The sequence below is a fragment of the Mangifera indica genome, unplaced genomic scaffold, assembly GCF_011075055.1.
Source record: "Mangifera indica cultivar Alphonso unplaced genomic scaffold, CATAS_Mindica_2.1 Un_0010, whole genome shotgun sequence".
NCBI classification, from domain to species: Eukaryota; Viridiplantae; Streptophyta; class Magnoliopsida; order Sapindales; family Anacardiaceae; genus Mangifera; species Mangifera indica.
Window position 1 is genome coordinate 575,889 of NW_025401102.1, and position 13,269 is coordinate 589,157.

General features: G+C 33.8%; 1 protein-coding gene across 3 annotated transcripts; it reads right to left on the reverse strand.

The window, feature by feature from the left end:
* Positions 1-401: 401 nt before the first annotated feature.
* LOC123205619 (zinc transporter ZTP29-like) lies at positions 402-9,624 on the reverse strand. 3 transcript variants are annotated; one of them, XM_044622616.1, is made up of 13 exons: positions 9,297-9,624; positions 8,069-8,127; positions 7,595-7,687; positions 7,401-7,490; positions 7,184-7,265; positions 6,632-6,687; positions 4,326-4,382; positions 2,280-2,320; positions 1,863-1,930; positions 1,557-1,613; positions 1,344-1,461; positions 1,069-1,152; positions 402-754 (listed from the first exon to the last, which is right to left on the reverse strand). In XM_044622616.1, the coding sequence occupies exons 1-12, from the start codon at positions 9,358-9,360 to the stop codon at positions 1,107-1,109; spliced, it is 831 nt and encodes a 276-aa protein (XP_044478551.1). In that variant the 5' UTR covers positions 9,361-9,624; the 3' UTR covers positions 402-754; positions 1,069-1,106. The 3 variants fall into 3 exon arrangements, with proteins under 3 accessions (XP_044478551.1, XP_044478550.1, XP_044478552.1); XM_044622615.1 differs by lacking the exon at positions 402-754 and having other exon boundaries at positions 838-1,152; XM_044622617.1 differs by lacking the exon at positions 402-754 and having other exon boundaries at positions 838-1,152; positions 7,595-7,674; positions 9,297-9,334.
* Between the last annotated feature and the right edge of the window lie 3,645 nt (positions 9,625-13,269).

Here is a 13,269-nt window from a genome sequence, read left to right on the forward strand (position 1 = left end):
TTATTGTTAATTTAAAATCATCTAATCACATAATGATATATCTATGTGCATACATAATTATGTATTAAAAGTGTACAAACATAATATTATTGTATATATATACCCATTTTGAAAATTAGATTTTTTAATGAAATATATTGTAATCGTATAGAATTTGAAATTTCAAAAGTACAAGTTGAAATTTTCATCACTGTTGCATTGTGTGCTGAAAGCAAGTGGTCATTGTTTATTGTCTATAAGATCATGACCTCACTTTATAGTTTCTCTCTAGGGTTTCCGTTTTCTTCCTGATCAGTTTACCTCTTTCTAATGTCTTTTTCATTCACTATTTTACCTCCCCATGTCCTTGCCACAAATTGATGTATAAACATAGTACCTTACTTAATACAACATGTACATGAATAAATGTGGCTAAAGTTAATTTCTTGATCGAAATACATTAAGAGGATTATGTAGTAGGATCTTTCTCAAAAAGATCAAAAGAACAAAGTTAAAAAGATGTCCTGAGCAAAAGAAAAAAAGGGGCTCTTAAAGAATGCCATGTTGAACATGTGAAATGTGTACATTTAGATATAAAGTTCAATCCGTCCAAAACAATATGCTGCACAACCAGATTTATTTCTGAGAAACGAAGTTTTGGGCAAACCAAATACCTGTATAAAATTTGCAGTTGCAAAACTTCCTATGCTTTCATCAAATGGATTGTCAGGGTTTTCAGCAAAATGAACTCTCACACTTCCTATTGGACATATTTCTGTATGTTGAACAAGTTGTGTAATTGGTGTAAATTTGACAAAGCACAGAAAGATCGATGACAAGAAGTTCAACTGAGAATGCTTGACCAAATTGACAAGAAGTTTATTGGAATATGTAATTTCTCAGTTTTTTGTTGTTCTTTCCTACTAAGTTACATTTCAAAAAAGCACATTCATGCATAAGAACCAACATCCTTCTAAGAAAGCTATATCTCTGCCTTTCAGCTAAGTTTGATGTATCAATCTAATAAAGCTGAACATTAATACAGGACCTTGATACTAGCAAGTAATGCTGAAATTTCTGAGGACTCACCATGGAGGCTCTGGAATGTACAACATCATATGCAACAACTACAAGCTCGTATCTTTCGGTAGGCTGATTTCAAGAAAATATAAGCTGCAAAAGCATAAAGGAGTCACACAAGAAGAATGTAACTACACTAAAATGAGCAAATTGACCATATTTCAAAAATACTTTTTTTAAGGAAAAAAAAACTTTTCGATTTGCATTTGAAAAAGCATCAAGATATTGATGAAAAACATATTACTTAATCCTGGCAAACTCAGAGTTTCCATGGAATTACTTACCTTGCAGACATGAATGCCATCCCAAAGAACACAGCTTTGACAGCTTGCTTCTGGCCAGCATAATCAAACGCCAATGGCAGCATTTCATGCAAGGTTAGAAAAGCCATTACTCCACCAACTGTGAACATATATAAAAAAGTGAAGGGCCATCGTAATATAACACTATAATTCTCTATTCACTGGAAATGCCACAAAATTGATAGTAAAGTAAACCTGATCCTAGCAAGCCCTCAAGAATTTCAGGACTCAAGCTGCTTGGGAATAGGTAGGCTGCAGTACAAAGGAAAACAGCATTCATTACAAGTAGCCCAAATAATTTAAAAAAGCATTCTTAACAATAAATTAATTTTAGCAAAAAGGCATTACATTTCAACACAACATAGATACAGAAGATGTTTTTTAAAGGCTTAAGAAATATAACACAATCAATAACGTCGCGTTTCAATTCCCCAGTGGAATTGTATCTGGCATGTGTGTGTGTATGTGTGTGTGCAGTGAAGAAAAAGATAGTTAACATACCTACAATAACAACCGCAAGAGGCTCAGCAAAACCTGAAAGTGTTGCCAATTTGAATGCCTGCCACTTGCTGAGACATGGAAATGAATTCAACAGGTTAATGAATAATCTTGTAAATAACATCACTTTTGTCTATACACAAATATTCTGTCATAGCATCTGCGACAATGAACAAAATGAACTTAGTAAGAAGTTGAGACACACAGCAATAGAAAAGACCAACTGTGACTGTATTACAATATAGCATCCAATTTATGGATGCTGAATATGTCAGAACCAGCTAAGTGATTCAGCAAGGGCCAAAATCAAGTTTCTTTTTTAACTTCAGAAGACCTTTGTTTACTAAGATCGCATCTGCATTGCAAAAACCCCACTCTACAAAAATGATTCATTCAAATGATGCCCCAAGACATTCTCACCTCTGTGTTGCAAAGTAAACAGGAAGAGCAACAGCAACACCCTGTAAAAGAAAACATGCAAAAAGTCCCAATAAAAGAGTATTGGTTAATATAATTTCTCAGCAAAAGAGAGAATTTTTCTTTTTACTACTTTTCGAGAACGGAATATCATAGCTAACAAAGACAAGGGCCAATTTCATGTGCAATGGCTCTGTTTTCTCATCCACATATATAATCTGTAATTTTCATAACTTCATAGAAGTTCCATGGGCAACAACTTCCTTAAAAAATTGCATGTGGGTCGTCAACTCAGTTAAGAAGAACTAGGCACTTCTTTGAAAGCAGTTATGGAGATGCATATTGTGATACCCCTAGGCGAATCCCACATCGACAAAGCACGGGAGAGATGCTGGGTCTGTGTGTGCTCTGTCTATGGATCCCACATTGGTTAGTGGTGGGAGAATTGGATTGGTTAAATAGCCTGTGAGCTCCTTAACTGTCAAGACGCGTTTTGGATTGCAAAGCCCAAAAGCAAACTCATGATGGACTGTGTGTCCAAAGTGGACAATATCTTAACAGTGGGTCGCGTTATTGAACCTGGGGTGTTACAAATGGTATCAGAGCAACTCCGCGTGTCCTCTTGAACGATGGTGGGGCAAACCTCAGCGAGGACGCTGAGTCCCGTAAGGGGGGTGTATGTGATACTCCTAGGCGAATCTCACATCGACAAAGCACGGAAGAGATGTTGGGTCTGTGTGTGCTCTGTCTATGGATCCCACATTGGTTATTGGTGGGAGAATTGGATTGGTTAAATAGTCTGTGAGTTCCTTAACTGTTAAGACGAGTTTTGGGTTGCAAAGCCCAGAAGCAAACCCATGATGGACTGTGTGTCCAAAGTGGACAATATCTTAACAGTGGGCCGGGTTATTGGACCTGGGATGTTACAAATGGTATCAGAGCAGCTCCGCGTGTCCTCTTGAACGATGGTGGGACAAACCTCAGCGAAGACGCTGAGTCCCGTAAGGGGGGGTGTATGTGATACCCCTAGGCGAATCCCACATCGACAAAGCACGGGAGAGATGCTGGGTCTGTGTGTGCTCTGTCTATGGATCCCACATTGATTAGTGGTGGGAGAATTGGATTGGTTAAATAGCCTGTGAGCTCCTTAACTGTCAAGACGCGTTTTGGGTTGCAAAACCCAGAAGCAAACCCATGATGGACTGTGTGTCCAAAGTGGACAATATCTTAACAGTGGGCCGGGTTATTGGACCTGGGGTGTTACAAATGGTATCAGAGCAACTCCGCGTGTCCTCTTGAACAATGGTGGGGCAAATCTCAGCGAGGACGCTGAGTCCCGTAAGGGGGGGTGTATGTGATACCCCTAGGCGAATCCCACATCGACAAAGCACGGGAGAGATGTTGGGTCTGTGTGTGCTCTGTCTATGGATCCCACATTGGTTAGTGGCGGGAGAATTGGATTGGTTAAATAGTTTGTGAGCTCCTTAACTGTTAAGACGCGTTTTGGGTTGCAAAGCCCAGAAGCAAACCCATGATGGACTGTGTGTCCAAAGTAGACAATATCTTAACAGTGGGCCGGGTTATTGGACCTGGGGTGTTACACATATGGAAAATAATTCCCTTGGACATGCTGTCACTAAAAGTAAGTATGGTTTCATGATAATTGATGGCAATCCAATTTTAATTTAGAGATGCCAGGTAGGCGCTTTTGGAGTTTCATCTCTTAAGGATTAGGCTTGTTTTTGTCACATACAAAATTACCTGTGGGGAGAGAAAACAAAATCGAATGGGGGGATAGTTTTGTTTTTTTTTTTTGCAAACTCTTTCCAAAGAGTCACAGGTTGCTTCAAGCCAAGGCTATCATATAGCTAACATGGTGGTGCACTCTTCTTCTCAATGGCATTGTTTTCCATGCAATAGTTTGCTAAATAGCTGTATAACATGAACTGAAGACATATACCTCTGGGAAATTTTGAAAGCAGTAAACATAAAAGAAATTCCTGGCCAATGTGATAAAGTAGTTGTATCACAAGATCTGAGAATATATACCTCAGGGATATTGTGCAGAGCAATGGCCAATGCCAAATTAAGACCAACATGAAGACCCTACAACAGAAACATGAAGAAATTTAAAAATGAGCAGATTAACTTACATAGAAATTTAGACATGCATCACCAATCCCACATCATTAAATGAAGGTTCAAATTGGAATTTGTCATCAATTCATTCAATTCCTAAAACAGATTAGTAGCTCAACACACATCAATCAAATATAATTCATTTGAGAATCCAAATTGAGCATTTTTAAACAAATTATTAACATCTCAACAACAAAGCAACAATGGAGGAAGCAATAAGTATTCTACCAACTACAAGAAACCAAGACTACATTAGGTGAACCAGATGTATGATTCTAGTCAAGGAATCGTGGAAGCCATACTGTTTGCTAAGGGGTGAGCAAAATACCCGAACTGGAACAAGAATAGGAATCATAGGATACCTAGATTTCGGTTTCGGATAAGAACTGGAACTTGCACACCTTGGGTAGATTTCGATTCCACTTTTTTGGAACCAGCAAGTTCTGGTTCCGGTTTCAAACACTTAAGAACCGGAACTGGAGGCAGAAACTGAATCTAGTGCACAACAGATCTCCCATCATCATCAATCTTGACTTGTACTTATCTAACTCATTAAACCACAACAAGCCTCCCTTCTTTGTCCAAAATCATAAATTCAAAAAATTAGAAGAAGCAGGTAAAGACTACAAAAAGCAACATCTTGTTGGGAGAAAAATAACATTAAATGGCCTTTGATTCGCTTTGCTTTGCATTAAATGCCAATAATAGCTGTTGTCACAAATCCCCTTATTACTCAAATTTGTTACTTTCTGCCCAACTGAAAAGCTTCTTCTACTTCCACTTTCAATTACAGAGAGAACAACACCTTCGCTTCTTCCTTTATTGATATTTTCTTGGTGGGCAAATTCATTTTTGTTATCAAAAGGATGATTTAATATCTCCTTTAGAAGATGAATTTGCTTAAAATTTTTAAACCTTCAAATGGTGAAAAAGGAAAATGGCCTTATAAGAAATTTTAACTATTGGTTCTAGGTAGGAACCAAACCCTACCCGAAACCGACCATCTTGGTTCCAAGTTGAAACCTACTATATGAGGGTTTGGTTCCTATTTTTAGGAGTAGGCCGGTTCCGATTCTTTTTTCTTAATAGAGTATCTGAAACTGCTCACCCCTAAGTTTGGTGCCACCAATTCAGCTCTGAAAGTTGCCAACAAATGATGGCATGATGTGGTTCTCATTGATGAGATGCTAATGGCTTGGCCACTAACATCAATCATTAATTGCAAATTTTCTTATGTGATTTTGGAATTTTTCATATTAATAATATGTTTTTTTTCTTGCTATAGTTTTCATTATTTTATTAAAACTAAATCTAGATGAAAAAATCATCCTGTGAAAAGTTGACTACTGGTCCATTGAGTCTTCGACATAGTTGTTAAAGGCCCAAAGCGCCAAAAAGTGATGCGGGGTTTTATTGCCTAGGCGAAAAAGGCAAGGCAAAAGCGTCATTTTTTTACCCAAGACAATTAAAAAATCCTATTAAAATTTTTATATTTCCATTAAATTTAAAATAATATGTAACTACAACGACAATAAAAATATTGACCAACAACTTCATTAACTATCTTAGATCAAACAAATAATTGGTGATCAAGACTAGACCTATTTGGCAACCGTCTATGAGGAATCAGTGAACCTACATGATGACCTTAAATTTTTTCAACAATTTTTTTGGCAGCCTTAGAACTTATCGATAACCTCTTGTCAACTTTAAAACTTACTATTGACCTCTTGATGACCTTAGAACTTGTTAGTGATCTCCTCAACAACCTTAAATTTCACTGTAAACCTCAAAAATTGTTAGTTACCCCTATATCTAACTGAAAATTTCCCAAAACCTGCCAAAAAGCTGAAAATTGTGCTGAAAACTGTTTAGGATTTGCTAGTAATTCTTAGATCTAGTTGCAGATATCCTAGTTGATAATGAAGTGTGCTTTTTCGGTGCCTAAAACTTCTGCCAAGGCACCGAAAAAGTCGCTCAAGCATGCTTCAGGTGCGCCTTTGACAACTATGTTCTTAGAGTTGGTCCTACCAAAACAAGTTCATTTATTCAAAAGCATACTCCTTTTTTGTTATCTACAAAATATAATAAGCAACAAACTATCTTAAACACCACAATAATGATGATCCATCCAATAATGTGATTGTAGATTGGATATATTGTCCACAAAATCAACTCAAATTTTCCATAAAAACATATAAAAAATAAGAAAGTACCTTCATTGATCCAAGAAACACAGCCATTCCCTCTGGAAAATTGTGCAAGCTTATGCCTAAAAATCATAAAGAAATATTCATCAATTAAACCAATAGGTACAACACTGATTGAAAAGAATTCTTATGCTTTACATATGTATAAATTCTTCAATGTGGGCGTCTGACCCTTTTTAAAATCCACACATTAAATCTCTATTGGAGAGAAGAAATGATAGGAGTTTACAAATTCTTGTCTTTGAGCAAATAGCTTCCTTAGAAAGCTGATTTGTATGCTTTAAAAAGTATGGACAACCATGAGTGAGACTAATTGTTTGACTATTTTGTTCATGTTTTGTCTGGGATAAGACACCAAGTATCAACCGGTTACATCATAAAGCCTATCTACTAAATTTGATAAAGAAGAGTATGCCCTTATATTTGAAGCTAAATAAATCAAATATGCAGTCAATTACCAAACAATAATTTCCAATTCAATGGAATGAGCAAAAACAATTTGGTCTAATAAAAATCCCAGCCTAGAAGAAATCAAATATATTATCAATATAGTCATACCAATAGCAGTAATGATTCCACTAAATAGAACTTGGCGGCGGTGCTTTTTCATAATATCCTTGCCCCCGTCATCCCCATTTTTCTGTTCTCAAGCACAATGTCAAACTGTCAATATACCAGTAAATATATCAGCAGAACATAGAAGCATCCACTGTCAATTGTAAAAGCAAGCAAGTCACAATTAATCATACTTATTGGGAGAATAAAATTTCATAACCTTGTTACTTTTCAGATCAGAAGCTGAAGCAAGTGATGGTTCTGGGATGAAATTGGCAACAACAGCAAAGAATATAACACCGGCAAAAAACTGCATTGCCAAGAAACCATAATTGATTTATTAGAGAAATATGAATAAGCAAATGCATGAGAGTAAACACATTCAAATTGATGAATATAGAAGGTAAAACTAACCCAAAGGTTGCCTTTTAAAAAGCCAATTGAGTTTATGGCATTATGAGCTAAATCTAGAAATGATATGCTCAGCATAAGACCTGCAGCAAAACCCTGCATGTGAGACATCTAGAGATTTAGGGAAGGTTACCAGAGCTTAAAAAAAATAAGAGAAAAAGAAGCCAATAGTAAAAAACCAATTTATGCTCAAGGAAATATTTTAATCAATGCAAAATGATCTTTGATCAATGACCCAACTTTCTTTATGAGTTAAATATGAAGGTAAAAATTATTTAAATTAGTGTAATATTAAGATAAGATATAACAATAGGACAGATTGATGTTCAAATAAGAAGAGCTCGATCACATGTCCCATTAAGAATCAATTTATTAAATGGATTGGTACTACCCAATACACAAGTAACTATTATGGTAGAAAAACGAAATTCCCAGCAATGTACAGCAGCAATGGAGTGTGTAACTTCTGTACATCACCTGTAAAAGTCCAAGCATCTTCAAATTGGGAGCTTGATTAAGAATTACAAAGAGTGCACCTGCAACACGGTCAAGCATTTATAATCAGATTAGTGACAATACCTTATGCACTTCACTCTTGGAAAGTTGTTTAAACATTGCATACATAGTTAATACTTTTCTTATCATAAAATCTAAATTCAAAGAAGTATATATTGTAGATACAAAAAAAGGAAGCAAAAATAGTGTGCAGATAGAATTCATTAACAAGTTTTATTTGTAGATATTTCAAACCATGTTACTAGTATACCCTTCATCAATGACTAAATAGGTAATTTAATCATGTGAACAAAATATTCAAGTGATGGTTAATCATATATTGTAAGAGAATAATTCTTAGATTTCAAACTTCTATCTTGAAAGAGAATAATTCCCAAATTTTAAACTTCAATGTGCATGTCCCTTAAGATATCTAAGTGAAATGTCATACCACTAACATGACTTTGAAATTTTAAAATATCATGAAATGACAGGGAGAGCTTTTTATTATTCCGGACTCATTTATGCCATATCTAAATTGTATGAATCTGGATACAACAATATCATATCATAGATCATTGACTCATTAATCACGATCACAAAGAAGGCAAACGAACAGAAACTTTGTTCACTACTCAAACAGCTGTCAGTTATCTTGTAATTCATAAAAACCACCCCTAAAATATTATAATTAGTACACTTTTAAGTTCTATTATCAGTTTAACTTCATACTCATCCAACCCTTATCATTTTTCTCTTCCTCAATTGATATCAAATGAAACAGACCACAGATAAACTTAAGGCCAAGTGGAGATTGCCATGCTACTATAATGTAGACTCACCACCATATTATACTGTAGGGTAACTTTCCGCTCTTATTGGACCAAACCTTTGCAATTTCCATTTAAACACATCATTCATTTATCACATTATTACCATTTCAGCTCAACTGAAAAAGAAAGCTTCACAACCAAATAACAAAAATATAAACTTTTAAAACTGTTGCAAAACACATAAATTATATATTTTTTAACCTTACCATGTTCCTAATAAACAGCTAAAATCTAGCGTTTCAGATATACGGTAGGAGATCAAAATGACAACTAACTGAAACAATCGAGCTTCACAAAAACACAAACTTAAAACATACCCGTAAGCAAAAACACAATAACAATTAAGCTTTAAGTTCAGTAAAATATAAAGAACTGACCTATTGAAGTACTCAATCCACCCACAAGAGACAAGCCAAGCGCAGCCACGACCTGAGAGTCCATTTTCAATCTTGCAAAAGAGGTGGGGTGCTCTCTTTCTCTCTCAAATACCAAACTGGCAAGATGTTTGTTGGGTTTTTATACTAAACAGAGGAAATATGAACTGTTGGGAGATGCTTGTTGGGTTTTTATACCAAACAGAGGAAATATGAACTGCTGGGAGATGAAATGAATAAAAATAGTGGGGGAAGAGATTGAAGACAAGAAAGAGATGGTTCGACGGAATGGTACGAAGCTAAAAGTGAAGTTCTTTTGTCAGCTAGCGGTCTATGATTTTAGTTCCTTCTTGTGGGATTACACTTGTAGAGAATAATTAAACACGTAAATATTAAATTTTATGAAATTTTATAAATAAAAATCAAAATTTATATACCCAAATTTATTTTTTGATAAAGCATCTTCGAATACGATATAAGGTGCTAATGTTAGTCTATTTTTACGATATCATTTGTCTATATACTAATTTTTATTTGGGAGACAAGATTTATGTATTGATTTATGTGTGTTGGGTGGAGAAGAATACGTTTGTGATAAAAATAGCGTTCTACACTTTTTGGGGAGACAATTTGGATTTTAAACAAGAATCTAACTGTCGATCATCAACCCCCAATAACTTTCCTTCGATGGTTAAGGAAACCGGATAGAGTCAATCCATCATAGATGAACCCGAACCTAATATTTCTCATTCACACATGACGGAAAATTTGAATTAAATACTTAGCCGTAGAAATCTCATATAGCAGTACGTTTCATACTTACAAATGTGTTGTCTGACCGCATAAGTAACCTACACTTGAGAGCTAAATATTATGCATCTGTTAGGAATAATATAACCGCTTCAATCCGAATTAAAACAAAATAAAACATTAAGCTCGTGGTCCCCCAGAGTTACTCAATAACACTAGTTCCTTTTAATCCCTCATTTATCATTGTATTATTCTCCTATGTATCCATGATTAAGTTCAATCTCTCATACGAGTGACATGATCGGCCAACCAATTGACACATGTAATATATAAATTTTCCTCTTCTACTCGATTTTCTTAATTTAAACTTAGCTGTTTTTTTAGTTGTGTTTCATAGACTGAATCATGCATGGTCATAAGTTCCAAGTTAAGATAACAATACTAAGAGTAAATATCGAATAACAACAAAGAGTTAAAGGATACCAATATGAGGTAATCTTTATAAAGTCTCACATAGTGAAGGAGCAATGATTCATCCTCTCACTACTTTAATTGGTCGTCTTACCAATATAAGGTATGGATCATGTGTTATAGTGTGTATTTTCTCAAATGTCATTCATAACATTATACAGATCTTAGTTCAATCGTTACACCAGTGTCTAACCTGAATTCTTAATAATCTTCACACTTATAGGTATTTATCCATATTAAGAACTCACATCTGACATTCACAAGTTATTTGGATGTGGTGAATCTAAATAAATCATTTTCAAATGTATTTAACCATGACCTCATCTTGATCAATTATCAAGGCGACATTTTAACTTTGATAAATTTTTTTTTTGAGAAATTTGTCTTCCATTAGTATACTCTTTTAGCATCAAATTTCTCAAGAATAATATCTCATCTTTGCTCACTCTCTCAGAGCCAAAGGTAATTACTCATATGAGTAAGCTAATCTCTCACTTGTGTGACATTACAATCTTGTTAAGCTAAAAAAAGATATATATGTAATGAAAAACCAAGAATTTTGGGACGCAAGTTCAAAACATAAAATGAACTTGAATTCATGGGTTCTGATATTATGTTACCAGTACAATAGATAAGTTTAACACTTATCAATCATAGTCTATGTAATCTAAGAAATTTAACATATGCAAGAAATATTTTTCTTAAAACAATCTTGATTAAAGGATTAGTAACTATACAATACGTAGAATTATATTGTACGATTATTTCTCTCTTGAAAATGGGGTCTCTTACTACTTTGTATCTAGTGTTGATACGTTTGGTTATCCTATAAAAATTCATAATCTTTTATTTTAACAGATAACTATTACTCTGACAATATCGTTCTGTTTATTCAGATTCATGAAGAATCTTCTTAACCAAATAGTTTTTTGTATATTTACTAAACAGACTATATACTAGACTTTCGCTGTGGATACGGTTACGCATCTCCAAAATATGGGCTTTTTTGAAATAAGAAAAACATAGCCTTATATTAATTTGCATTAGTTTAAATACTTCACAAACCGACATCTCAATAGTCAATCAAATACAAATTTGATCCTTAATTACATAAAAAATAATTCTCAGAGCTTTTTAAAAATATCAAAGTTATACATATAGCCTTCCAATGCTCTTTTCTCGTTTTTTACTTATATTGATTAACCACTCAACAATAAAACAAATATTTGGGCATGCACGCATCATAGCATACATAATACATCCGATGACATCTGAAAAGATAACCATTGACATTTCTCTGTTTCTATTTTAAGTTTTAAGACATATCTCTTTTGGCTCAATAATTTGTTATTTGACATAGGAATATCAACAAGTCAAAAAAGTATGAACAACCATCCTTTGATGATCATAATTTACTTTAAATAATTTTTAGCTATTTACACATCATCACACATATTGATAGAATTACAAATTTGTCATTAGACTTCATCACAAAGATATGGTGATTTTGATAAATCATTTTAAAGTCATAAGACATTAACACTTATGAAATTTCAAGTACTAGTATCTGAATGATAGTTTTAGGTCATTCAACGTCCTTAAAGTTTGCACACTCTGTATTTTAGACCTATAATAATGAGATCTATATCTCGTTTTACTCAAATTTCTTTGTCAAGTTTTCCACTAAGGAAAGTTGTCTTGACATTTATCTAATGTAATTCTAAATACAAATACGTTATTACAGCTAAAATCAAATATATTGAAGTAAGTCATATAAATGACAAAAATATCTTTCTACACAATATATATTTTCTCATTGGGTATAGTTTTTCACTATAAAGTGAAATTATCTATTCATTGAGTCATTCGTCTTACGACTGATTGAGGAAACCTATTCATTCCCAATGAATTTTTTATCCGATGGTAAGTCAACCAAAACTTAGAATTGGTTTGTTTTCTTCCAATGCTTTTTTCTCATTTTTTACTTATATTGATTAACCAGTCGACAATAAAACAAATATTTGGGCATGCACGCATCATAGTATACATAATACATCTGATGACATCTGAAAAAATAATCATTGATATTTCTCTACTTCTATTTTAAGTTTTAGGACATATCTCTTTTGGCTCAATAATTCGTCATTTGACATAGAAATATCAACAAGTCAAAAAAGTATGAACAATCATCCTTTGATGATCATCATTTATTTCAAATCATTTCTAGCTATTTACACATCATCACACACATGGATAAAATTACAAATTTGTCATTAGACTTCGTCACAAAGACATGGTGATTTTGATAAATCATTTTAAAGTCATAAGACATTAAAACTTATGAAATTTCAAATACCAATATCTGGATGATAGTTTTAGACATTCAATGTCCTTAAAGTTTGCACACTCTGCGTTTTAGACCTATAATAATGAGCTTTATATCTCGTTTTACTTAAATTTCTTTGTCAAGTTCTCTACTAAAGAAAGTTCTCTTGACATTTATCTGGTGTAATTCTAAATTCAAATATGTTATTACAGCTAAAATCAAACATATTGAAGTAAATCTTATAAATGACAAAAATATCCTTTTACACAATATATATTTTCTCATTGGGTATAGTTTTTCACTATAAAGCGAAATTATCTATTTATTGAGTCATCCGTCTTATGACTAATTCAGGAAACCTATTCATTTCCAATGATTTTTTTATCTGATGGTAAGTCAACCAAAACTTAGAATTGGTTTGTTTTCTTT